The sequence below is a fragment of the Dama dama genome, chromosome X, assembly GCF_033118175.1.
Source record: "Dama dama isolate Ldn47 chromosome X, ASM3311817v1, whole genome shotgun sequence".
Classification (NCBI taxonomy): Eukaryota; Metazoa; Chordata; class Mammalia; order Artiodactyla; family Cervidae; genus Dama; species Dama dama.
In genome coordinates, this window is record NC_083714.1 from 11,105,412 (window position 1) to 11,132,518 (window position 27,107).

The following is a 27,107-nucleotide window of genomic DNA, read 5'->3' on the forward strand; positions in this document are numbered from 1 at the left end:
AGATTCATAATATTATGTTTTACATTTAAATCTATAATCTATTCTGAGTTAATGTTTTGAAGAATGCAAAATCTATGTCTAGATTTTTTTTTTTTTTGCATGTGGATATACAGTTGTTCTGGAGAAGGCAATGGCACTCCACTCCAGTACTCTTGCCTGGAAACTCCCATGGACAGAGGAGGCTGGCAGGTTGCAGTCCATGAGGTCGCTAAGAGTCAGACATGACTGAGTGACTTCACTTTCACTTTTCACTTTCATGCGCTGGAGAAGGAAATGGCAACCCACTCCAGTGTTCTTGCCTGGAGAATCCCAGGGACAGGGGAGCCTGGTGGGCTGCCATCTACAGGGTCGCACAGAGTCGGACAAGACTGAAGTGACTTAGCAGCAGCATACAGTTGTTCTAACAAAATTTGTTGAAAAGAGTATCCTTTCTCCATTGAGTTGCCTTTGCTCCCTTATCAGAGATCAGTTCACTATATTTGTGAAAGTTTACTTCTGGAGTCTTTATTTTACTCAATTTATTTTGTTTTCAACCAGCATCAAACTACTTGATTATAGTTAGTCTTAAAGTTAGGTAACATCAGTCTTTCAACTTTGTTCTTCTTCTTCAGTATTGTGTTGAGCATTCTGGATATTTTCTCTTTCCATATAAACTTAGAATTAGTGTGTCTATATCCAGCATATCTATATGCTGGGATTTTGTTGGGACTGTGTCTTCCAATCTATAAACAGAGAATATCTCTGCATTTATTTATGTCTTTAATTTTTCACCAGGGTTTTATATTTTTCTGCATATAGATCCTACACATATTTTGTTAGATTTGCACCTTAGATTAGATTTGTGCCTTAGTATTTCACTGTTTTGTGGTGCTATTATAAAGGGTGTTGTGCTTTTTATTTCAATTTTAATGGTTCATTTCTTGGTATACAGGAGAGCAATTGATTTTCAAATACAAATCATATATCTCCAACTTTCATATACTCCTTAGTTCTAGTAATTGTTTCATGTTCTTGTTGATAGATTGGAATTTTCTACAAAGACATACATGTCACCTATTAACAAAGATAGCTTTATTTTTTCCTTCCCAATCTGTGTGCTTTTTAATTTCTGTTCCTTTACTTTTTGCACTAGCTAGAATTTCAAGTACAGAGATGAAAAGAAATTGAAAAGGGGGACATACTTGTCTTGTTTCTGATCAGAGGAGAAAACATCCAGGCTTTCACCATTAAGTATGATGTTAGCTGTGGGGTTTTGTTGGTATACTTTACCAAGTTGAAAATGTTCCCCTCTATTCCTAGTTTGCTGAGAGTTTGTGTCATTAATGGGTGTTTGTATTTTGTCAAATGCCTTTTCTACATCAACTGAAATAATATTTTTTCTTCTTTAGTCTGTTGGTGTGGTAGATTACATTAATTGGCTTTCAAAAGTTGAATCAGTCTTGGATATCTGGAAGAAATCCAATTTAATAATGATATGTAATTATTGGATTCGATTTCCTAATATTTCATTTTTTAATCAAAATATTTTTTAATAAAAATATTTCGATTTTCCTAATACAACAGTCCCCCTTTATCCAGTTTCAATTTCTGTGGTTTCAGTTACAAAGGTCAACTGTGGTCTGAAAATATTAAATGGAAAATTCCAGAAGTAAACAATATATAAGTTTTAAACTGTATACCTTTCTGAGTAGTATGATGAAATCTTGTACCATTCCACTCTCTCTGGCTCTGTCCCACCCAGGACATGAATCATGCCTTTGTTCAGCATATCCACCCTGTATGCCCCATTAAGTAGCCATCTTGGTTATCAGATCAACCATCACAGTATTGCAGTGCTTATGTTTAAGTAACCTTTCAGTTAATAATGGCCACAAAGCTCAAGAGTAGTGATGCTGGCAATTTGGATATTCCATAAATTAAAATTTTTCATAGGTAGGTACTGTTGCTTAGTCGCTCAGTCAAGTCTGACTTGTCTTGACCTCATGGACTGCAGCACGCCAGGCTTCCCTGTCCTTTACCATCTCCAGGAGTTTGCTCAAACTCATGTCCATTGAGTCAATGATGCCATCCAACCATCTCATCTTCTGTTGTCCCCTTCTCCTCATGCCCTAAATCTTTCCCAGCTTCTGGGTCTTTTCCAATGTGTAGGCTCTTCACATTAAATGACCAAGGTATTAGCGCTTCAGCATCAGTCCTTCCAATGAATATTTAGGGTTGATTTCCTTTAGGATTGACTGGTTTGATCTCCTTGCAGTCCAAGGGACTTTCAAGGGTATTCTCTAGCACCACATTTTGAAAGCATCAATTCTTCGGTACTCAGCCATCTCTATGGTCCAACTCTCACATCCATATATAAGGAAAAAACAAAAACAAAACTAAGTTTCAGTACAATCTGTGGTTTCAAGCATCCACTGGGGGTCTTGGAATGTATCTCCTGAAGATAATAGGGGACTACTCTATTTAGAACTTTTGCATCTATACTCAAGAGAGATATAGGTTCATGGTCCTTCTTTACTGTAATATCTTTATCTGATTTTGGTATTAACCTAAGGCTGATTTCAAAGTCAGTAAGAAAGTGTTTCTTTTGCTTCTATTTTCTGGAAAAGACTGTAGAGAATGGATATTTTCTGCTCTCTTTTAGTGTATCAATTATATCTTTTTATAATTTTTAGTAAAATGCCTTAGAGTTTGCAATATAGCTTTAAAACTAATCTAAGTCCACTATCACATAATATGATACCACTTGACAGATAGTGGAGATACCCTGTAACAGTTATACACACCAAATACAATTCCTTCTTTCTATCCTTCATTCTATCATTCCTGCCATCCATTACACTTATTCATATCCTCTAATTACCTATCATGTTGCTATTACTACTTGGAAGAGTTATCTTTCAGATCATTTAAAATAGGAAATTAAAAATTCTATTTCACCTTCGTGTATCCTTTCTCCTACACTCTTCCTTTCTTTATAGAGATCTTATTTTCTGACATATATAATTTTCCTTCTCTCTGGAGAACTTTTAAACAGAAATATCTCTTGTAAGGCAGGTTTCCTGGTGACAAGTTCCCTCAGTGTTCCCTCAGTTTTTGTTTGATAGTCTTTATTTTTCCTCCACTTTTGAATGACTGTTTTTCCTGGATACTGAATTATAGGTAGGTATTTTTCCCTTTCATCACTTTAAGTATTTTACTCCACTCTCTTCTTGCTTGCATGATTTCTGAGGACAAATCCAATGTAATTATTATCTTTATTTCTCTATTGGTAAACAGTTTTTCTCTGGCCGTTTCCAAGATTTTCTCTTGGTCTTCAGTTTTCTGTGTTTGAACATGATATGCTTAGGTGGTTTTTTTTTTGGTATTTATCCTACTTTGTGTTCTTTGCTTGGATCCTGGATCTGTAATGCGTTATCTGTCATTGATTTTGGAAAATTCTCAGTCATTCTTACTTCAAATATTTCTTTTTTTCCCCTTCTGCTCCTTTCTTCTTCCACTATTCCAATAATGTGCATGGTACACCTTTTGAAATTGTCCTTGGATATTCTGTTACATTTTTAAAGTCTTTTTTTAAATCTTTGCATTTCAGTTTGGAAGGTTTCTATTGACATGTCTTCAAGCTACTAACTCAATCTTTCCTCTTTTGTTTCCAGTCTGCTGATGAGCCTATCAAAGGCATTGTGTTTTTTTTTTTTTTTTTTTTTTGGTCATGCCACATGGTTTACAGAGTCTCAGTTCCCTGACCAGGGATTGAACCTGGTAATGAAAGCCCAGAATCCTAACCACTAGGCCACAGGGAACTCCCAAAGGCATCATTTCTGTTACACTGTTTTTGATTTCTTACATTGCTTTCTAGAGTTTCTCTGTCTGCTTGTATTATCCATTTGTTCTTGCATGTTGTAAACTATTTCTAGCAGACTCATTAGCATATTAGCTATAGCTATTTTTTAAAAACCTGTGTCATATCTGAGCTTTGTTCTGATGTTGGTTTTGTCTCTTGAGACTGTGGTTTATCTTTTGGTAAGCTGTATCACTTTTTTGTTGAAAGGAAAAAATCATTTCTTTTTTGTTACATTATATGTAACACAGTAGAAACTGAGATAAACAGGCCCTTCATGTGAGGTTTTATGTTGATTTGGCTAGAAGTTGGGCTGTGTTTAATGTTTGCTTTAGCTGCAGGTGTCAGAGGTTTTTCAGTTTCCTCTAATATCCTTGTTTTTGTCTCCCTTGTTTTCTTTGAGTTTCCCTAAAAACATTTTAGAGTTTGAGCCTTGAAGGTTCTTCAGTTATAATTCAGTTATCATACTGAAGACCTGTTGATGTGGTAGTAAGGTGCAGGGTATGGGAAAACATTCTGCATCTTATAATTAAGTCTCAGGCATTTTTTTCATTTATTTTTATTAGTTGGAGGCTAATTACTTTACAATATTGTAGTGGTTTTTGCCATACATTGACAAGTCTCAGGCATTTACTGTGCCCATGTACCCAGCCTGTAACCTTCACAAGTATTTCACAGCTTTTATTCTCTTTCTCGTAGATGACACAGTAAGACTAGAGGGGCCTGGAGTTCAGTAATTTCCCTTCTCCCATACTAGAGAAGGCTTTGGTTAAGTTGTTTTACTTGCTGGATAGCTCTCTGTTAGGTAGAAGCTCTGGATGTATTTCAAGTTGATTCTTTTTCCTATCAACATGCCAGAAACAGACTTATTCTTGGCTCTTTACATTGAGAACCCAGTGGGGTTCCTGGAGGTAAGAGTCATGAAAATGTGGGGGCCCCCTTAGATTGTGGACCCCAGAAGTTTATTACTCAAACACTAATCTATACTGTTTCCTGCAATTTGTCAAAGTTACCACTTATGTGTTCCTACCAATTTATGGCTCAGTGCTTTCTGCTTCTGATAAGCAGATCTGGGAAGTGATTCTTTGTAATTGCCTGTCTCTCCAGATTTCAAGGTTGCAGTTTGCTCTCTGACTTCAAATCTCTGATGAATCCAAGAAAATTCATTGATTTTTTTAGTCTGTTCAGCTGTTCTTCCTGTTGTAAGACAGTAGTGATGACTTCTAAGCAGTTTACATGTTGGCACTGAAACCCAAAGTCTCAAACAAAACATGTTTCATTCAACATTGTTTCATTCATGTTGATACCTGTAGTTCTGTTTCATTCATTTTTTCTTCCATATCATATTCTATTTTATGAATTCACCATGCTTTATCCATTCTCCTGCTTATGAGCATGTATGTTGTTCACAATCAATGCTACTATGAGCATCCTTATAACATCTCCTAATGTGTATGTGTAAAAGTTTCCCTGGGATAGATACTAAGACGTGGGATTACTGACCTACAGTGTTGAGCATCTTTCCTTTTACTGAGTATTGCCACAATGTTCTTTTTTTTTTCCTTTTATTTTTATTAGTTGGAGGCTAATTACTTTACAATATTGTAGTGGTTTTTGCCATACATTGATGCCACAATGTTCTTGAAAGTGGTTATACTCATTTATATTCACCCAGCAGTATATTAAAGAATTCTTACTGTTCCATACGTTCACCAGTACTTGGCATTGTCAGGCCTTTAAATGTATGCCAAATGTAAAAGGGTATTAAATGATATTAAATAGTATCTCATTGTAGTTTTATTTTGCATTTCTTTGATTACTAATGAGACTTTATGTTAACTGGTCATTTGTGTTTTCTCCCCTATGAACTGCCTGTTCATATCTTCTGGCCATTTTTATTGGATTGCTTGTCTCTTTCTTATTGATTTATAGAGAAAGATTTCTTTCAAATATCTCAAAAAGCACAAACCATCAAATAAAATACTGATGATTTAATTATGTCAAAACGAAAGCCTTCTGCTTAACAAAAGACATCAGAAACAATGTTAAAAATACAAGCTACTCACCTGGTGCAGCAAGTGTTTGTATCTAGAATTCTAAAATAAAATCTATAGGTAATACTAAAACCTAAATAATCAAAATCTATAAATACTATTAAAAACTAAATAAATAATGGGAAAGAAACAGAACAGGCAATTCACAGACGGTTCCTGAAAGGCTAATGAATGTATGAATACATGCATAACTTCATTGGAAAACAGGAACATTGAAATTAAAACCATGAGATACCTTTCAAATACATTAGACTGGCCAAAATAAAAAGTCAAATATTTTAAAGTCTTAGCAAAGATGTGAAAGAGATTTCTTAAACTCTGCTCATGGAGGTGAAAATATACATATCCTATATTACAGTAATTCCACTCCTAGATATATAATCTAGAACAGTGATTCTTAAAACGTCACTCAGACCAGCATCATCATCAGTATCTCCAGGGAACGTGGAAATGCAAATTCTCAGGTCCTACTCCAGATGTACGTGACAAAAAATTCTAGGGGCAGAACCCAGCAATCTGTGTTTTAACAAGCCTTGGATTCTGGTACATGCTAACGTTTGAGAATCACTGCAATAGAGCAATGTTTTTTCTGGCCCTTTTGACTGAGATCTATAGGAAGAAATGCATTTTATATTCTGGCCCACACACATATCACACACAAAAGCACAATAAACAAAAGCTTCAAAAAACAATAATTATCCTTACTACTCTATGGAATGCACTTTGATATTTTCTATTTCTTTAAAATACTGCTGCTTGTGACCTACTAATAGTAATCTAAAGTTTGAAAAACTGTCCTAGAGAAACTCCTGTACATGTGCAACAGGACATGTGTACAATAGTATTTGTTGCAGAACTGTCTATAATGGAAAAAAAGAAAAAAAATCTTCAGGAGAATGGATAAATGAATTATAGTATCTTTCTACAATGGAATACTACACAGTTCCTTATATCTTTAGAAATAAATTTTAAAAACATGTATATTGAGTCAAAAAGCAAGTTGTAGAAGGATATGTAGAGTATGATATCATCTATATAGTTTAAAAAGAAATAAAATTACATGTTGTTTATGAATATACAGATTTATAGTAAAAGTATAAAACATGTGTGGGAATGATAAATGGCAAACACAGGATGGTGGTTACCACTGGAAAAGAGAAAGAGGAATAGGAGCGGTGAGGGATACATGAAAGTTTCCAGGTGTCTTGTAAGGCCTTATTTTTTAAAAATCAACCAAATGTGGAAACTGTTAAGAATTGATAGGGAATTCCCCGGCAATCCAGTGGTTAGGGTTCCGCACTCTCACTGCCAAGGGCCTGGGTTCAATACTGGTCAGAGAACTAAGATCCCACAAGTCGTGTGGCACGGTCAAGGGGAAAAAAAAGGCAAGAATTGGTAAACAAAGTTGGTTAAGTACAAAGGTTCTTGCTATATTATTCTCTGTAACTGTTCATAATTAATAATTTTAATAAAAAATAAATAAAAATTCAGCTACCCTTGAACATCAAGAATATATTAGAAATGTTATCAGTCAAAGGAAACAGCTTAATAATCCTCGACAACACCTTTTGAAAAATTTAGGGACACTCAGGACCTAACATTATTTTTCTGGTTTTGTTTTTTAAATTGAACACAAGTATATGCTCCAGGGTCTTGTGTTGCTTTTTTGAGTGACATGATAATGAAATTTTCAATTCTGGATGTAACACATAACATGAATGTGACATAATGATCTGATCAACAAAACAAGGATTATTTACAACTTTTCTTAGATATTCGCCAATTCCTCAAGGCTTAGAGGCCCTGTGCTTTCATTTTGCTGCTAAGCTACCAACAATTTAAGTCATATGTCATATGAAAGCCAGGTGGAGAATTCTGAAGAGAAAACTCATGTAGTAACAGCAAACCCTACTCACAACCAGGCACATGGCTACTAGATATGGTGGGCCTATGAATTTTTCTTTAGTTGAGGGTTTCTAGTGGGCACGGACTAAAGTCTGATCAAGATTTCTTTAAAATTCTTGTTTTTTAAACAAAATTCTAAGGATAGCTTATGACGTTAGAAAACCAAAATGAACATCATAGGAAATATGCTACTTATATAGTCAGAGCTACTTATATAGCAGAGAATTAATAGTAAAGGTCAAAGAAAAACGCAATCATTGTGCCGATGTCATGATTCTTTGGTATAATCAAAGCTAATACAAAAGTATTACTTTAAGTAGAGGTAAATAAAAATGAAAACAACCCATTTTTTTTTCTTGGTTTGGCCTATACCTTGTTTGGCTCCCCTGGATTATATGAAGAAAACATAGGAATTTTTCGGATCTCTTCCTCTGACAAACGATTTCTCTGGATCTCATCTTCTGGGACAAATTCTATTGGCTGCGTCAGCTTCTTAGGCCCAGTCCAACACTGCTCAGGTGAATTATCAATAACTTTTGCCACATGGAGACTGGGACCTTTACCCTGTGCTGCCTGTTTTCCCTTGTCCTGGAGTAATGACGGGTTCTCAGCTGTGCCACTATCTCCCACTGATGTAGCTGAGACCAGTGAGTGGGAAGCAAAGGGTTCACCTCTCATTAGTTGGAACTCTTCAAGACGCTTTTTCATTATCATCTCTTGGTAAAAACTTTCCAGCTTGTTCATGGGATCACCTTTGTTCTTCTTTTGGGGTTCATCTGGATCAAGACAAAGAGATACGGAAGTTCTACAAAGCCTACCAAAACAACCTTTGACAAATTAATAAAAATTAAATCTTGAATCTCAGATAATGAAACTCTATTGGGGCAGGTATTTACAACCTGTGAAAAATGACAATAATATATAGCTATGTTATTACAGTGCATCTTGGGCAAGCCCAGGACTATGGTGAGGCAAGTGAGGCATCTGGGGTCCAAATTTTGAGGTGCTCACTCTCAGGATCATGCAAGTACATGAATCTAACTGATAAAGGCATTTGAAAAATGTAACTAGTATGGCATTATCACACTTCACAAAATTAATAATAATTCCTTACCATTATCTACTACTAAATTCATATTCAAATGGCCCTGATTTTCTCAAAGATGTCTTTTTACACTTGGTTCAAGATCTAAACCAGCCATTAGCTGTTATGTCTTAAAACCTCATTAAAAACACACACACACACACACACACACACACACACACACACACACAGCTTCCCTTCTTTCTCAGCCCTCAAATCTTTTTCTCCCCCAATCCCACTTATTCATTAGAGAAGCCACATCATTTGGTCAGAACAAATGAATTTAATTAGTTGTTCCTCATGATATTATTTAACTTGTTCCTCAATCCCCTCTATTTCTTACAAACTGGTAGTCAAATTTAGAGCTATGCTACCATGTGGCCACTAGCCACATGAGCCTATTTAAATTAATTTTTTAAATGTTAGTTCCTCTGTTAAACTATGAATATCAAATGTTCAACAAGCACATGTGGCTACTAGATGTCATTCTGGGCAGAATAAAGACCATTTACATTATTGTAAAAAGTTGTATTGGATATTGCTGATCTAGATTTGAGTTCAATATTTTTAGGCAAGAATCCTCCATATATTATATAGATGTATATTTCCTATTACATCATATCATTAGGCACATAATGTTCAGTGGTCCCATTTCTAGTGATGTTAAAATTGATCAGTAGATTCAGGTGTTTTTGGTCTGATCCTTCCATTATGGAAGTTTTCCCATTTGCTTTTTAACTAAGGGGTTTGCATCCATTGATGACCATTGCTTAAATCCATTAATTTATTAAGAGTTGTAAAGTGGAGCTCCCCTAATTCTATTATTTATTTTGTACTTACTATTTCTTTTGTATTAATTATTTGGAATCCTATAATGGACTTACCGTCATCAACTATTTGGTTTCCCTACATAAGTTCATACAGGAAAAGTAGGACAAATGCTTGATTTGTTTCCCATTATTTTTCAACTATAAGAGTTTAGTGAGTTGGTACTTTAAAAGTGTCCAATGATGACCAATGATTATTTTTAGTATAATTGTGAGACATGTATTTTCATATATTTGATGTGTTTCAATTAAATGTAGTCATTCTTTTTAGTGATCAAGTTATTCCACGTAGGATCAGTGCATGTGTGCAAAGTTGCTTCAGTTGTGTCCAACTCTTTACAACCCTATGGAATGTAGCCTGTCAGGCTCCTCTGTCCACGGGGATTCTCCAGGCGAGACTACTGGAGTGGGTTGCCATACCCTCCTCCAGGGAATCTTCCCCACCCAGGGATTGAACCCATGTCTCCTGAGGCTCCTGCATTGCAGGCAGATTCTTTACCGCTGAGCTACTGGGGAAGCCCTAGGATCAGTGAAAGTCCCTTAAAATTGACTCCTGTACTGCTTTCTAGTTTTCTGGCATAGCAAGATATCTTAAGTTCATCTTGCATATTTCCTAACTCAAACCTGAAATATTTCTCTAAGGACCACTGGCTCCTGTTAGTGTGAAATATTATTTAGCAACAACAATATGTTGCTAAATCTGTTCATAAATGTTGAGCGGTTGTTGCTTCTAGGCCTTTTTCAGTGAACAAAGGTAGGAAAATTTTTATGAAAAATAAATCATAAATTTATACTGGTATTTCCACTTCAAATTAAGATTACAAGATTATTACTTAAGTCCATGATTTTTTTTAAGTCCATGATTTTTGACTCATATCTCTCTCACATGTGCTTAGGATACTGGCTCGTAATGATATTAACAAAATTATTTATTAGCTTTTTCCTACAATATATAGAATTTTAAAATGTCAATAACAATACTAACATGATTATCAACAATAAAACTACTGAATACAGTTTTAAAATTCTTTGCAGTTACTTTTGTCCTTTAAATTATATCCCATTAGGAATATGCAAATATTATTTTAAATCATTTTAAATAACTATTTTCTCTGTATGGTTATGATACCAACTTTATTCATAGGTAGGCTAATTTGCTTCAGGCTGTTTATAAATTTCAGGGATTTATTTTTTCCCTTTTGATTAATTATTAAAATTATGCAAAACATTTACATGGGTCTAAAATGAAAACGAGGGCTTCCTTCATAGCTCAGTTGGTAAACAATCTGCCTGCAATGCAGGAGACCCCAGTTTGATTCCTGGGTTGGGAAGAACTGCTGGAGAAGGGATAGGTTACCCACTCCAGTATTCTTGGGCTTGCCTTGTGGCTTAGGTGGTGAAGAATTCACTTGCAATGCGGGAGACCTGGGTTCAGTTCCTGGGTTGGGAAGATCCCCTGCAGAAGGGAAAGGCTACCCACTCCAGTATTCTGGCCTGGAGAATTCCATGGACTGTATAGTCCATGGGGTCACAAAGAGACACAACTGAGCAACTTTCACTTTCACTTCACTAAAGTGAAAACTGTATTATACAGTACCTTCAAAGAAGTCTTGCTTTCCATCTCTGTAAACCTCATCCCACTTCTTTCCTTCTCCATAAATAATAATTTTACTAGTTTTGGCTTTATGGTTCCATTGCTTCTTTTTTGAAATATAAGTAAATAGGCACAAACACATAACACATGCACACACACACCTGTGTGTGTTTAGGTTTTTGTTTAGTTGGTCAGTCATGTCCAACTCTTTTGTGACCCCATGAACTGTAGCCCATCAGGCTCCTCTGTCCATGGGATTTCCCAAGTAAGAATACTGAAGTAGGTTGCCATTTCCTTCATATATATATATATATATATATATATATATATATATATATATATATATATAATTCAGTATATCCCCTTCTCCTATATAAAAGGTAACTTACTATAAACACTGTTCTACAACTTACTTAACACTTAAGTTCTTGCACTTAACAATATATCCTGGCAATAATTCCATGTTAATGTATAGCGCTCTTCCCTTTCCTTCTTATAGTTGCACAGTACTTCACTGTGTGGATGTACAAGAGTTTATTCAACTACTCCCCTACGTGATGCACCCTGGTGTTGTTTCCAGTCTTTACTGCTACTGTGAATAATGCCCTGACAAACAGCCTGTGCATACAGGATTTTGTATTTTCTCAGTATATCTTTAAAATAGATTCCAAGAACTGGCACTGCTGAGATATAGGGCAAATGTATAACAAATTTTTCTCTATGTTTTTCTAAATTTCATTCTGTAAGAATTGTATTATTCTGCATTTCCACCAGCAAGGTATAAGAATATTTATGGAAGGATTTCTTAAGACCTAAAAAGCAGTAACTATTAAGGAATACATTGATAAATTCAGATACATTAAAATTAAAAGCTTCTGTTCATTAAAAAGATCCTAAAGAAAAAACTCACAGAATGGGGAAAGATATTTGTTGTACAAATAATTGATAAAGAAGAGAATCACTAGGAAAATGGGCAAAAGACAGAAAAAGGTGCCTTGCAAAAGAGGAAATACATTGGCTAATAAATACAAGGAAAGTGCTCAATATCATAATTCATGGAAATACTAATTAAGAAGGGAATACCATATTGGCAAAAAATAAAAAATAAATACCAATATCACATGTCAGTGAGGTTGTGAAGCAAATACATTGCTGGTAGGAATGTGCAAATCACTATAACATTATCTACTGTCACTGAATATGCTCATAATATGACCCACCAATCCCACTCCTACATATATACCCTAGAAGAATTTGAGCATAGTGCACCAGGGTATAATAAGAAGAATATTTAGATCAGTACTATTTATAATAGCCTGAAACTAGCAAAAATATAAATGTCCATCTAAGAAGAATCAATTATAAAACTGTAGCAAGTTTATATAATAAAATCCTATATTGCAACAGAAGTCAGCAAATTTTGGCTACATATGATCAAGTAGATGAATACACTAATGTATATACTCAAAAGTATTTATTCAGTGGCCATTCTGATCCAGGTACTATTCCAGGTTCTTGGGAAACATTGATAAATAATACAAAGATCGCTATCTTCAAAGAACTAAGTGAATTATATGGTATGCTAGAAGGTTATGAGTGCTGTGAAAAAGAAAAAATACAGCAGGATAAGGGATAATTGGAAGGGTTGGGGGTGGTGGGAGGGTTGGTGGCAATTTTAATGTTGGTCTGAGTAGGTCTCATTGAGAAGGTAACATTTGAGAGAAGACTTATAGAAAGTGAGGTAATCTATCATCCTGATATTGGAGTGAGGGCTCCATGGTAGGAGTATGTTTCAAAAAGTTTTTAAAGTCTGAAATTATACAAAGTATTTCTCTGAACACAATGGAATCACATTAGGGATCTACAACTAGAAGAAATCTGGGAAAATATAAATATCTGGATAGTAAACAAACACATTTCTAAATAACCCATAGGTCAAAGAACTTCCAAATGAAATTTAAAAATATTCTGAACTAAATAAAAATGAAAACACAACATAACATTTCTGGATAGAGATAAAACAATGCACAGAGATTTAAACACCTATATCAGAAAGGAGGAATGGTTTCAAAGCTATAACTTGAGCTTCCAATTTAGGAAACTAGAAAAAGAGCACACTAAACACAAAGCAAGGAGAAGTAAGAAAATAATAAAGATTACAGAATCAGTGCAACAGAAAACAGGGGAAATATGGAGAAAAATCAATGAAATCAAAAGCTAGTTCTTTGAAAAGATTAACAAAATGGCAAATTCTTAGCTAGACAAACCAAGAAAATAAGAAGGAAGACAAAAATGACTAAAGTCAAGAATTAAAAGGGAGGGATCATTACCAATCCTATACCAATAGAAACAATTAAAAGGGAAAATTATATATAACTTTAGGCCAACAAATGAGAAAGCTTAGATGAGTGGACAAATTCCTAGGAAGATATGAATTACCAAAGCAGTCTTAAGAAGAAAAAGAATAGCTGAAAAGCCTATAATAAGAGAGCTTGAATTAGTGGTCAACAAACTGCTCACAAAGAAAAGTCCAGATTCAGATGGTTTCACTGGTGAATTCTACCAAATATTTAAGAAATAATATCAATCCTGCACACTTTCAGAAAATAAAGGAGGAGGTAATATTTTCCAACTTATCTATTTTGTCATTATTACACTGAAACCAAAGTTTAAAAAGATACCACAAGCAAAGAAAAATCACAGACCAATATCTCTCATGAAAATAGACACAAAAATCCTCAACAAAATATTAACAAGTCTAATCCAGCAACATATAAAAATGATTATGATACACTTGTAAGTGGGTTTATCCCAGGGATGAAAGATTGTTTTAACATATAAAGAGCAGTTAATACAATGTCATATTAACAGACTAAAACTTTAAACCACATAGTCACTACAGTAGGTGCAGAAAAAGCAGTAAATGGAATCTAACACCCATTCATAATTTTCAAAAAACTCTCAAATAACTAGGAATAGAAGGGAACCTCTTCAACCTGCATGGGGTAGGCACCAAAGATGTCTGCAACCTGCACCCTGGGATCTTTGAAAATGTCACATGGTAAAAGGGACTCTGCAGATGTGATTGTCACTGATTATGGAGGTGGACCCAATGTAATTATAAGGGTCCTTACAAGAAGGAGGAAGAAGGGTCAGAAACAGTGGGAGATGTAGGATGGAAGTAGAGGTAAGAGTAATGTGAGGAAGGGGCCATGAACCAAGAAATGCAGGCGGATTCCAGAAGCTGAAAAAGGCTCCCCTAGAGAATCCCAGAAGGAATACAGCCCTGTGAACATCTTGATTTTAGGACTTTTGACCTCTAGAACTGTAAGAGAAAAATTCTGTGTTGCTTTAAGCTGTTGAATTTATGGTAACTAATTACAGCATCCATAAGAAAGTAATATATTTCTAAAGGCATGCACAAAAAATCTAGAGGTAAGATCATAGTTAATGGTTAAAAACGGAATGTTTTCCCCCAAGACTGGGAACAAGGCAAGGATGTCTCCTCTCATTATTGGTGAAATAAATTACAGAAAATCAAAATAAAGGAAGATACCTTCCATATTCATGGATTAGAATAATCAATATTATTAAAATGGAAATTTCCCCAAAATTGAATTACAGATTCAGTACAGTCCTTATAAAAATTCCAGCAGGCCTTTTTTTTTTTTTTTTTTTGTAGAAAAACTGACAAGCTGCTTCTAAATTTACATGGAAATATAAAGGACCTAGAATAACCAAAGCAATTTTGAGAAAGAGAAACAAAATTGGAGGAATTATACTACCTGATTTTTAAACTTACTATAAAGGTAAGGAGGTTCAGAGTGTAAGGATAGGCATATACATTGGCATACAGATCAAGGGAACCAAACTGAGTGTCCAGAAATAAACACTTATATTTATGATCAACTGACTTTTCTACAAAAAATCTTCCCTGGTGGCTCAGTCAGTAAAGAATCTGCTTGCATTGCAGGAGACCCAGGTTCAATCCCTGGGTCAGGAAGATACCCTGGAGAAGGAAAGAGCAACCCACTCCAGTATTCTTGTCTGGGAAATCCCATGAACAGAGGAGCCTGGTGGCTATAGTCCACGGGGTTGCAAGAGTTGGACATGACTTAGTGACTAAACCACCATCACCATTTTTCTGCAAAAGTGCAAGGACAATTCAATGGGGAAATAATAATCTTTACAATAAATAATGCTGGGACAACTGGATATTCAAACACAAAATATGAACTTCAATCCTTTATCTTAACACAGAAAAATGAACTTAAAATAGATAATAAATGTAACTGTAAAGGCTAAAACTAAAATATTCTAGAAGAAAACAGGAGAATCTCTTTCTGACCTTGAATTCAGCAAAGAATTCTTAGATATGATACCAAAAGCACAAGTCATAAAAGAACAAATTAATAAATTGAACTTCATTAAAATTTTAAAAATTTGTTCTTCAAAATACATTATTAAGAAAATAAAAAGAAATAGACTGGAAGAAAGTATTTGCAAAGCATATATCTTGTAAAAGACTTGCATTCAGAATACACAAAGAACCTTCACCACTCAATACTAAGAAAGCAAACAACCCAATCAGAAACTGGGTAAAAGATTTACAGAAACTATAAAACTCTTAGAGGAAAACTTAGGCAGAAGACTCGATGACACAAATCAAAGCAAGATCCTCTATGACCCACCTCCTAGAGTAATGGAAATAAAAACGAAAGCAAACAAGTGGGACCTGATTAAACTTAAAAGCTTTTGCATAGGAAAGGAAACTATAAGCAAGGTGAAAAGACAACCCTCAGAATGGGAGAAAATAATAGCAAATGAAACAACTGACAAAGGATTCATTTCCAAAATATACAAGCAGCTCATACAACTCAATGTCAGAAAAACAAACAACCCACTCAAAAAGTAGGAAAAAGACCTAAACAGACATTTCTCCAAAGAAGACATACAGATGGCTAACACATGAAAAGATGCTCAACATTGCTCATTATTAAAGAAATGAAAATTGAAACTACAATGAGATATCACCTTACACCAGTCAGAATGGCCATCATCAAAAAGTCCACAAACAATAAATGCTGGGGAGGGTGTGGAGAAAAAGGGAACCCTCTTGCACTGTTGGTGGGAATATAAATTGATACAGCCATTATGGAAGACGGTATGGAGATTCCTTAAGAAACTAGGAATAAAACAACCATATGGAGTTGCTTTCTGAGAGAGTGTGTGGAGCAGTGTGGTGCCTGTGAGTGTCCAGCATGGCGTACTGGGGCCAGGGCCAGAAGGTGCAGAAGGTGATGGTGCAGCCCATCAATCTCATCTTCAGATACTTGCAAAATAGATCATGGATTCAGGTGTGGCTTTATGAGCAAGTGAATATGCGGATAGAGGGCTGTATCATTGGTTTTGATGAGTATATGAACCTCATATTAGATGATGCAGAAGAGATTCATTCTAAAACAAAGTCAAGAAAACAACTGGGTCAGATCATGCTAAAAGGAGATAACATTACTCTGCTCCAAAGTGTCTCCAACTAGAAGTGATAGATGAAGTGAGAAATTGTTGTGCAAAACCGTTGGGTTTTTTAGGTATCTTTTGTTAGAGATGTAGTTCTAAAACTTGTATTCATATTATGTTCTGCTCACCCTTATGTTATTACCAGATGACAATAAATGCTGTGGGACTGTTTTTATCAAAAAACAACAACAACAACAACCATATGACCTAGCAATCCCACTCCTAGGCATATACCCTGAGGAAACCAAAACTGAAAAAGACACATGTATCCCATTGTTCACTGCAGCACTATTTACAATAGCTAGAACATTGGAAGCAACCTAGATGCCCATCAACAGATGAATGGATAAAGAAGCTGTGGTACATATACACGATGCAATATTACTCAGTCACAAAAAGGAACACATTTGAGTCAGTTCTAATGAGGTGGATGAACGTTGAGCCTATTATACAGAGTGAAGTAAGTCAGAAAGAGAAAGATAAATATCGTATTCTAACACCTATATATGGAATCTAGAAAAATGGTACAGAAGAATTTATTTACAGGGCAGCAATGGAGAAACAGACATAGAGAATAGACTTATGGACATGGGGAGAGGGGAGGAGAGGGTGAGATGTATGGAAAGAGTAATGTGGAAACTTACATTACCATATGTAAAATAGATAGCCAACGGGAATTTGCTGTATGGCTCAGGAAACTCAAACAGGGCTCTGTATCAACCTAGAGGGGTGGGATGGGGAGGGAGATTCAACAGGGAGGGGATATATGTATACCTATGGCTGATTCATGTTGAAGTTTGACAGAAAACAACAAAATTCTATAAAGCAATTATCCTTCAATTAAAAAACAAATAAATTTATAATAAAAAAAGCAAAAAAAAAACCTGGGTAAAAGATTTGAATAGACATTTCATCAAAAAAGACATAAGAATGGCTCATAAACACATGAAATAGCATCAAGATTATTTATTACAGAAAATAAAAATAAAACTAAAATTAGATACCAGTACACACCCACAAGAACAGCTGAATAAAAAGTATGCAATAACAATTGTTGGCAAGGATGTAGAGACGTAAGAATGCTCATATATCACTGATGAGAAGGTAAAATGATACTTCTACAGTGGAAAACTGTTTGGCAGTTCCTCAAACATTTTTACATAGAGTTTGACCCAGAAATTGTAAGTATTTCTGTATGACCCAGAAAATATTAACTCAAGAGAAATGAAAACATATCCACACAAAAACTTGCAAATGAATGTTTATAGCATTGTTCATAATAGCCCCAAAGTTGAAACAACTCAGTATCATGAAGTGGTGAAGGGATAAACAAAAAGTGGTATATCTATACAATAGAAAACTATTTAGCAATAAAAAGGAATGAATTACTGATACATGCTACAACATGAGCAAACTTCAAAAACATCATGCCACCTGAAAGAGGCAAAATTTCAAACATTAAATAAGATTCTATTTATATGAAATATTTAGAAATGACATATTCATAGAGACAAAAATGTAGGGTACACATGGGAATTTATTTACTACAAATCAGTTCAAGGGAATTTTGCAAAGTCAAGGAAAAGTCCTAAAACTGGATGTAGTTACGACCGTACAATTCAATAAACTTAATAGAAAGTACCTAATTGAACACAATAGGTGAATTTCATCATATGTAAATTGAATACACAGAAGAACTATATGAAAAATGTCTTAATGACCTGGATAACTACAATGGTGTGGTCACTCACCTAGAGCCAGACATCCTAGAGTGTGAAGTCAAGTGGGCCTTAGGAAGCATTACTACAAACAAAGTTAGTGGAGGTGATGGAATTCCAGCTGAGCTATTTCAAATCCTAAAAGATGATGCTGTTAAAGTGATGCACTCAATATGTCAGCAAATTTGGAAAATTCAGCAATGGCCACAGGACTGGAAAAGGTCAGTTTTCATTCCAATCCCACAGAAGGGCAGTGCCAAAGAGTGCTCAAACTACCAAACAATTGTGCTCATTTTGCATGTTAGTAAGGTTATGCTCAAAATCCTTCAAGCTAGGCTTCAGTAGTACGTGAACTGAGAACTTCCAGATGCACAAGCTGGGTTTCAAAAAGGCAGAGGAACCAGAGATCAAACTGCCAACACTTGCTGGATCATAGAGAAAACAAGGAAATTCCAGAAAAACATCTACCTCTGTTTTGTTGCTAAAGCCTTTGACTGTGTGCATCATAACAAACTGTGGAAAACTCTTAAAGAGATGGGAATACCATACTACCTTACCTTCCTTATACCTCTTTATGGGGGGAGTAAGGGCCTCTTGAGGAGAAGGCAATGGCAACCCACTCAAGTACTCTTGCCTGGAAAATCCCATGGATGGAGGAGCCTGGTAGGCTGCAGTCCATGGGGTCGCTAGGAGTTGGACACGACTGAGCCACTTCACTTTCACTTTTCACTTTCATGCATTGGAGAAGGAAATGGCAACCCACTCCAGTGTTCTTGCCTGGAGAATCCCAGGGATGGTGGAGCCTGGTGGGCTGCTGTCTATGGGGTCGCACAGAGTCTGACACGATTGAAGCGACTTAGCAGCAGCAGCAGCAAGGGCCTCTTGATGAGAATGAAGGAGAAGAGTGAAAAAGTTGATTTAAAACTCAATATTCAAAAAACTAAGATCATGGCATCTGCTCTCATTACTTCATGGCAAATAGAAAGGGAAAAAGTGGAAACAGTGACAGATTTTATTTTCCTGGATTCCAAAATCACTGAGGATGGTGACTGAAGTCATGAATTGAAAAAAGCTTCCTTGGAAGGCAAGTTATGACAAACCTAGACATCATATTAAAAAGCAGAGACATCACTTTGCTGACAAAGGTCTGTCTAGTCAAAGCTATGGTTTTTCCAATAGTCATGTAGAAATGTGAGAGTTGGACCATAAAGAAGACTGAACACTGAAGAATTGATGCTTTCGAACTGTGGTGCTGGAGAAGACTCTTGAGAGTCCCTTGGACTGCAAAGAGGTCAAACCAGTTAATCCTAAAGGAAACCAACCCTGAATACTCATTGGAAGGACCGATGCTAAAGCTGAACCTCCAATACTTTGGCCACCTGATAAACAGAGGAGACTCTTTGGAAAAGACTCTGATGCTGGGAAAGATTGAAGGCAAAAGAAGAGGGAGGCAGAGGATGAGATGATTGGATGACATCATAGAATCAATGGACATGAGTTTGAGCAAACTCCAGGAAATAGTGAAGGACAGGGAAGCCTGGGGTGCTGCAGCCCATGGGGTCCCAAAGAGTTAAGAACACAATTTAATGACTAAACAACAACAAAAACTGCTTAAAAAAATTAAGAAAAAACGAATCAGTTTCATAAAATGTTACAAGAAACAGAATAAAGAAAATATACCGAAAAATTAAAGAACAATTAAATGAATGAAAAGAAATATTTACATTCCAAGATTTGAAGATACATATTATCAATATGTCAATTGCCCTTAACTGATTTCTTTGATGGAAACTCAATCAAAATCACATCAGAGAGAGTATATGTTTGTGTGTGAACGTGTGCATGTGCGCGCGCGTGCGTGTGTGTGTGTGTGTAACTTGATGAGCTGATTCTAACATTTCCATGAAAAAGCAAAGTGCCAAAAGTAGATAAAACTCTTTTGAAGAAGAACAAGGTGGAAGAAATTGTCCTTCCGCTGTACAAGGTATCAAGACATAAAAAAGCTAAACTTATGATACTGATTCTGTAATAGTTAAAAAGATCAAAGGAACCCAGAAGAACACCCATGCATATATGAATACCTGATATATGACAGAGCTAGAAATACTATAACAGTGCAGGGACAATATTTTCAATATATGGTGTTGGGATAGAGGGTTATCTATATGAAAAAAAAAAAAAGAAACTGGAATCCTTATTTCATATTATACATATAAATCAATCAATTTAATGACTTAAATGTGAAAGGAAAATATCATAAAGCTTTTAGAATAAAGGACAGTATCTTCCTGAGTTTATGTAGGGAAGGATTTATTAATCAAAACACAAAAGCACTAAGGAGAAATGAAAAATTAATAAATTTTATTACATAAAAATGAAGAACTTTTGATTCATCAAAAGATACCATAAAGGCAGTGAAATGAAAAGCCAAAGAATGGGAACAGATAATTTCAACACATATAAGTTGACAAAGAGTAAGTATCCAAAATGATAAAGAACTTGTACAAATTTATAAGAAGTGCATATAAGATTAGAGATGAAATTTGGAGATGGACTATTCATGACATATAATCACAACACTTTTCTAGCATCCTCTTCTCTATAGCAGTACTGGAAGTAAGTAGTAATCACTGAGATCTGCTATATGTATCCTAGGGCTTTGGGGTTGAACTATTGTTGTGATACATGCTTAGTGACCTCTGAAACAAGACTGCATCTGAATATTTAGTGAGTTTGGGATCAACATGTACACATCACTTTACTTACTTATTTTTAAACTTTTTATTTTGTATTGGAGTATAGCCAATTAACTATGTTGTGAAAGTTACAGGTGGACAGCAAAGAGACTCAGTCATACCACATGTACCATTCTCCCCTAAACTCCCTTCCTATCCAGTTGGCCATATAACATTGAGCAGAGTTCCCTGTGCTGCACAGTAGATCCTCACTAGTTATACACATAACCATATTTAAAATGAATAACTAACAAGGTATAGCACAGGGAACTCTGCTCAATGTTATGCGGCAGTCCGGATGGGATGGGAATTTGGGGGAGAATGGATCCATGTATTTGTATGGCTGAGTCTCTTTGCTCTCCACCTGAAACTATCACAACATAGTTAATCAGCTATGCTCCAATATAAAATTTTAAAACGTTTTTGAAAAAGAAAAGAGACTGCATCTGGACACAGATACAAACAGATGGAAACATATTCATGCAGGAAAAAGACATTTCTACATTTCCTAAATGGGCAAAAGAACTAAAGAGCCATTTCACAAAGGAGGCCATCTGAATGGTCAATAAATGTCTGAGAAGGTTTCTGACCTCATTAGATATCAAGAAAATAAAATTAAAATCACATTGAAACAAACAACATAGACCTAGACTCCCGAAAAATATCAATGTCCTGAAAACCAGACACACAGACAGAAAGTCACTTGCACGCACATACACATACACACACAGTCAGGGAAACTGTCCTTAAGCAAACTAAATGCAATATGTGATCCCTGATTGCATCCTGGATTTAAAATTGAGAAATCTAATTATAAACTTTTAGATAATATTATTTTAACAGTGTTAAATATCTTAAGAGTGACCATAATACTGTGATAATACAGGAGGATGTGTTCTTAGGAGATACACAATGAAGTATTTAGGAGTAAAACTTAATGTCTCCTATTTTCAAACAGTTAAGCAATAAACAAACCACACATACACGTATACACCATTCTCATGCAGATGAACAGAGACATAAAGCAAATGTGGCAAAATGCCAACAGCTGTTAAATGTAGGTGAGGGGTATAGATGTACTATTCTTTTGATTTTTTTCCACGTTTAAAATTTTAAAAATAGAAAGCATGGAAATAACACTTTATTAAAGATTAAGAAAATAAAAGGTAATATAAATGAATGCTAAGTGTTCAGAAAGGGGAAAAAGAATACAATAAAATACAAGCAAATACCTATTAGATTAGAGTCTGACAATACCTAGCATGGACAAAGATATGGAGTAACCTGAACCTTCACACATGATTGGTGGAATTTTAACTTGGGACAATTCCTTCATAAAAGAGTTAACATCTATTAAAGCTGAAGATGTGTAAACTCTTCATGCCTTAACTCCACTGTTAGACCCCCAGAAACTCCTGCACATGTGTCCCAGGATACATATTCAAGAATGATCACAGTAGCAGCACGGATACTTACACCACCACAAATGGAAACATCCACATGTCCAGAACCTCAGAATGTAATCTTATTTGGAAATAGGGTATTTGCATATATAATTAGGTAAGATGAGGTCATAGTGGATTAGAGTGGGCCCTAAATTCAATGACTTATGTCCTTTAAGAAGACCATGTGAAGACACAGACACACAAGGAGAATATCATATGATGATAGGAGCAGAGACTAGTGAAACATCTAGAAGCCAAGGATTGTCAGCAACCACTAGAAGCTAGGAGAGAAGTGTTGAGCAGATTCATTCTCACAGCCTCCAGAAGAAACCAACCTTGCCAACTTTGATTTGAACTAGCCTCCAGAACTGTCAAAGAATAAATTTCTGTTGTTTTAAGCCATCCAGTTTGTGGTATTTTGTTAAAGCAGTCCTGGGAAACTAACACCTAAAACTGTAGAAGTGATTTTGGAATTGGGTAATGGGTAGATGTTGGAAGAATTTTAGAGGTGCTTGATAGTAAAACATCGGTTACCTTGAAGGGACCATTGGTAGAAATATGAATGCTAATAACAGTTCTGGTGAGTGCTCAGAAGGAAGTAAAGAGGACAGTAAAGAAAACTTCTATCAATTTCTATCATCTTAGAGAACACCTACATCATCATGAAAACATTTTGGTAGAGATATGAACATTAAAAGTACTGCTGGTGAAGCCTTAGAAGGAAATGATGAGTTTGCTATTGAACACTGAAAGAAAGGTGATCTTTGTTATCAAGTGGCAGAAACTGGGCTGAATTGAGTCCTCCTGCTGGGTAGAAAGTTTAACATAAATGTGAAATTGCATGTTTCAGTTCAGTTCAGTTCATTCGCTCAGTCATGTCCGACTCTTTGCAACCCCATGAACTGCAGCACGCCAGGCCTCTCTGTCCATCACCAATTCCTGGAGTCCACCCAAACCATGTCCATTGTGTCCGTGATGCCATCCAACCATCTTAAACTCTGTTGTCCCCTTCTCCTCCTGCCCTCAATCTTTCCCAGCATCAGGGTCTTTTCACATGAGTCATTTCTTCACATCAGCTGGCCAAAGTGTTGGAGTTTCAGCTTCAACATCAGTCCTTCCAATGAACAGCCAGTACTGATCTCCTTTAGGATGGACTGGTTGGATCGCCTTGCAGTGCAAGGGACTCTCAAGAGTATTCTCCAACACCACAGTTCAAAAGCATCAATTCTTCGGCGCTCAGCTTTCTTTATAGACCAACTCTCACATCCATTCATGACTACTGGAAAAAACCATAGCCTTGACTAGACGGACCTTTGTGGACAAAGAAATGTCTCTGCTTTTTAATATGCTGCCTAGGTTGGTCATAACTTTCCTTCCAAGGAGTAAGCGTCTTTTAATTTCATGGCTGCAATCATCATCTGCAGTGATTTTGGAGCCCAAAAAAATAAAGTCAGCCACTGTTTCCCCATCTATTTGCCATGAAGCAATGGAACCGGATGCCATGATCTTAGTTTTCTGAATGTTGAGCTTTAAGCCAACTTTTTCACTCTCCTCTTTCACTTTCATTAAGAGGCTCTTTAGTTCTTCTTCACTTTCTTCCATAAGGGTGGTGTCATCTGCATATCTGAGGTTATTGATATTTCTCCCGGCAATCTTGATTCCACCTTGTGCTTCCTCAAGCCATGAATTTCTCATGATGTACTCTGCATATAAGTTAAATAAGCAGGGTGACAATATACAGCTTTGACATACTCCTTTTCCTATTTGGAACCAGTCTGTTGTTCCATGTCCAGTTCTAACTGTTGCTTCCTGACCTGCATACAGGTTTCTCAAGAGCAGGTCAGGTGGTCTGGTATTCCCATCTCCTTCAGAATTTTCCACAGTTTATTGTGATCCACAGAGTCAAAGGCTTTGGCATAGTCAATAAAGCAGAAATAGATGATTTTCTGGAACTCTCTTGCTTCTTCGATGATCCAGCAGATGTTGGCAATTTGATCTCTGGCTCCTCTGCCTTTTCTAAAACCAGCTTGAACATCTGGAAGTTCATGGTTTACATATTGCCTGGCTTGGAGAATTTTGAGCATTACATTAGTAGCATGTGCGATGAGTGCAATTGTGTGGTAGTTTGAGCATTCTTTGGCATTGCCTTTCTTTGGGATTGGAATGAACACTGACCTTTTCCAGTCCTGTGTCCACTGCTGAGTTTTCCAAATTTGCTGGCATATTGCATGCAGCACGTTCACAGCATCATCTTTCAGGATTTGAAATAGCTCAACTGGAATTCCATCACCTCCACTAGTTTTGTTCGTAGTAATGCTTCCTAAGGCCCACTTGACTTCACATTCCAGGATGTCTGGCTCTAGGTGAGTGATCACACCATCGTGATTATGTGGATCGTGAAGATTTTTTTTGTATAGTTCTTCTGTGTATTCTTGCCACCTCTTCTTAATATATTCTGCTTCTGTTAAGTCCATAACATTTCTGTCCTTTGTTGAGCCTATATTTGCACGAAATGTTCCCTTGGTATCTCTTATTTTCTTGAAGAGATCTCGAGTCTTTCCCATTCTATTGTTTTCCTCTATTTCCTTGCATTGATCACTGAGGAAGGCTTTCTTATCTCTCCTTGTTATTCTTTGGAACACTGCATTCAAATGGGTATATCTTTACTTTTCCCCTTGGCTTTTTGCTTCTCTTCTTTTCACAGCTATTTGTAAGGACTCCTCAGACAGGCATTTTGCTTTTCTGCATTCCTTTTTCTTGGGGATGGTCTTGATTCCTGTCTCCTGTACAATGTCACGAACCTCCGTCCATAGTCCATCAGGCACTCTGTCTATCAGATCTAGTCCCTTAAATCTATTTCTCACTTCCACTGTATAGTCATAAGGGATTTGATTTAGGTCATACCTGAATGGCCTAGTGGTTTTCCCCACTTTCTTCAATTTAAGTCTGAATTTGGCAATAAGGAGTTCATGATCTGAGCCACAGTCAGCTCCAGGTCTTGTTTTTGCTGACTATATAGAGCTTCTCCATCTTTGGCTGCAAAGAATATATTCAATCTGATTTCGGTATTGACCATCTGGTGATGTCCATGTGTAGAGTCTTCTCTTGTGTTGTTGGAAGAGGGTGTTTGCTATGATCAGTGCGTTCTCTTGGCAAAACTCTATTAGCCTTTGCCCTGCTTCATTCTGTACTCCAAGGCCAAATTTGCCTGTTACTCCAGGTGTTTCTTGACTTCCTACTTTTGCATTCCAGTCCCCTATAATGAAAAGAACATCTTTTTTGGGTGTTAGTTCTAGAAGGTCTTGTAGGTCTTCATAGAACCATTCAACTTCAGCTTCTTCAGCATTGCTGGTCGGGGCACAGACTTGGATTACATGATATTGAATGGTTTGCCTTGGAAATGAACAGAGATCATTCTGTAGTTTTTGAGATTGCATCCAAGTACTGCACTTCCGACTCTTTTGTTGACTATGATGGCCACTCCATTTTTTCTAAGGGATTCCTGCCCACCGTAGTAGATATAATGGTCATCTGAGTTAAATTCACCCATTTCAGGTCATCTTAGTTTGCTGATTCCTAGAATGTCGACGTTCACTCTTGCCATCTCCTGTTTGACCACTTCCAATTTGCCTTGATTCATGGGCCTAACATTCCAGGTTCCTATGCAATATTGCTCTTGACAGCATCAAACCTTGCTTCTATCACCAGTCCCATCCACATCTGGGTGTTGTTTTGCTTTGGCTCCATCCCTTCATTCTTTCTGGAGTTATTTCTCCACTGATCTCCAGTAGCATATTGGGCACCTACCAACCTGGGGAGTTCCTCTTTCAGTGTCCTATATTTCTTCCTTTTCATACTGTTCATGGAGTTCTCAAGGCAAGAATACTGAAGTGGTTTGCCATTCCCTTCTCCAGTGGACCACATTCTGTCAGACCTCCCCACCATGCCCCCTCTGTCTTGGGTGGCCCCACACAACATGGCTTACTTTCATTGAGTTAGACAAGGCTGTGGTCTGTGTGATCAGATTGGCTAGTTGTCCGTGATCGTGGTTTCAGTCTGTCTGCCCTCTGATGCCCTCTCTCAAAGCCTACCATCTTACTTGGGTTTCTCTCACCTTGGACGTGGGGTATCTCTTCTATATTTAGCTGAAGAGATTTCCAAGCAAAGTGCGAAACATGTAGCCTGGTTTCTCACTGATACTTATAAAATGAGAGAGGAGTGAGTTAAATTGAATAAGTATCTGTTTAAAAAGAAATTCAGAACTTGATCTGGAGAATTCTGAGCCAATCTAGATAGCCCTAGAAAAAGGGACAATGGTATGTGGCTAGACAAACTTTAGACAAAGTTTCACTGAAGAGATTATGTATGTGACTCATGGATCTAGTCA

General features: G+C 36.3%; 2 protein-coding genes across 6 annotated transcripts in view; one reads left to right on the forward strand and one right to left on the reverse strand.

Moving 5' to 3' along the window:
• Positions 1-27,107, reverse strand: part of RBM41 (RNA binding motif protein 41) — a 77,492-nt gene that overhangs the window by 25,498 nt on the left and 24,887 nt on the right. For all 5 annotated transcript variants that reach the window (XM_061137032.1, XM_061137035.1, XM_061137033.1 and 2 more), the window contains one exon: positions 8,170-8,573. In XM_061137032.1, the coding sequence (XP_060993015.1) occupies positions 8,170-8,573 (404 nt within the window). The remainder of the gene's footprint in view (positions 1-8,169; positions 8,574-27,107) is intronic.
• LOC133052226 (small nuclear ribonucleoprotein E-like) lies at positions 16,304-16,970 on the forward strand. The gene has a single exon (XM_061136999.1). The coding sequence runs from the start codon at positions 16,564-16,566 to the stop codon at positions 16,840-16,842; it is 279 nt and encodes a 92-aa protein (XP_060992982.1). The 5' UTR covers positions 16,304-16,563; the 3' UTR covers positions 16,843-16,970.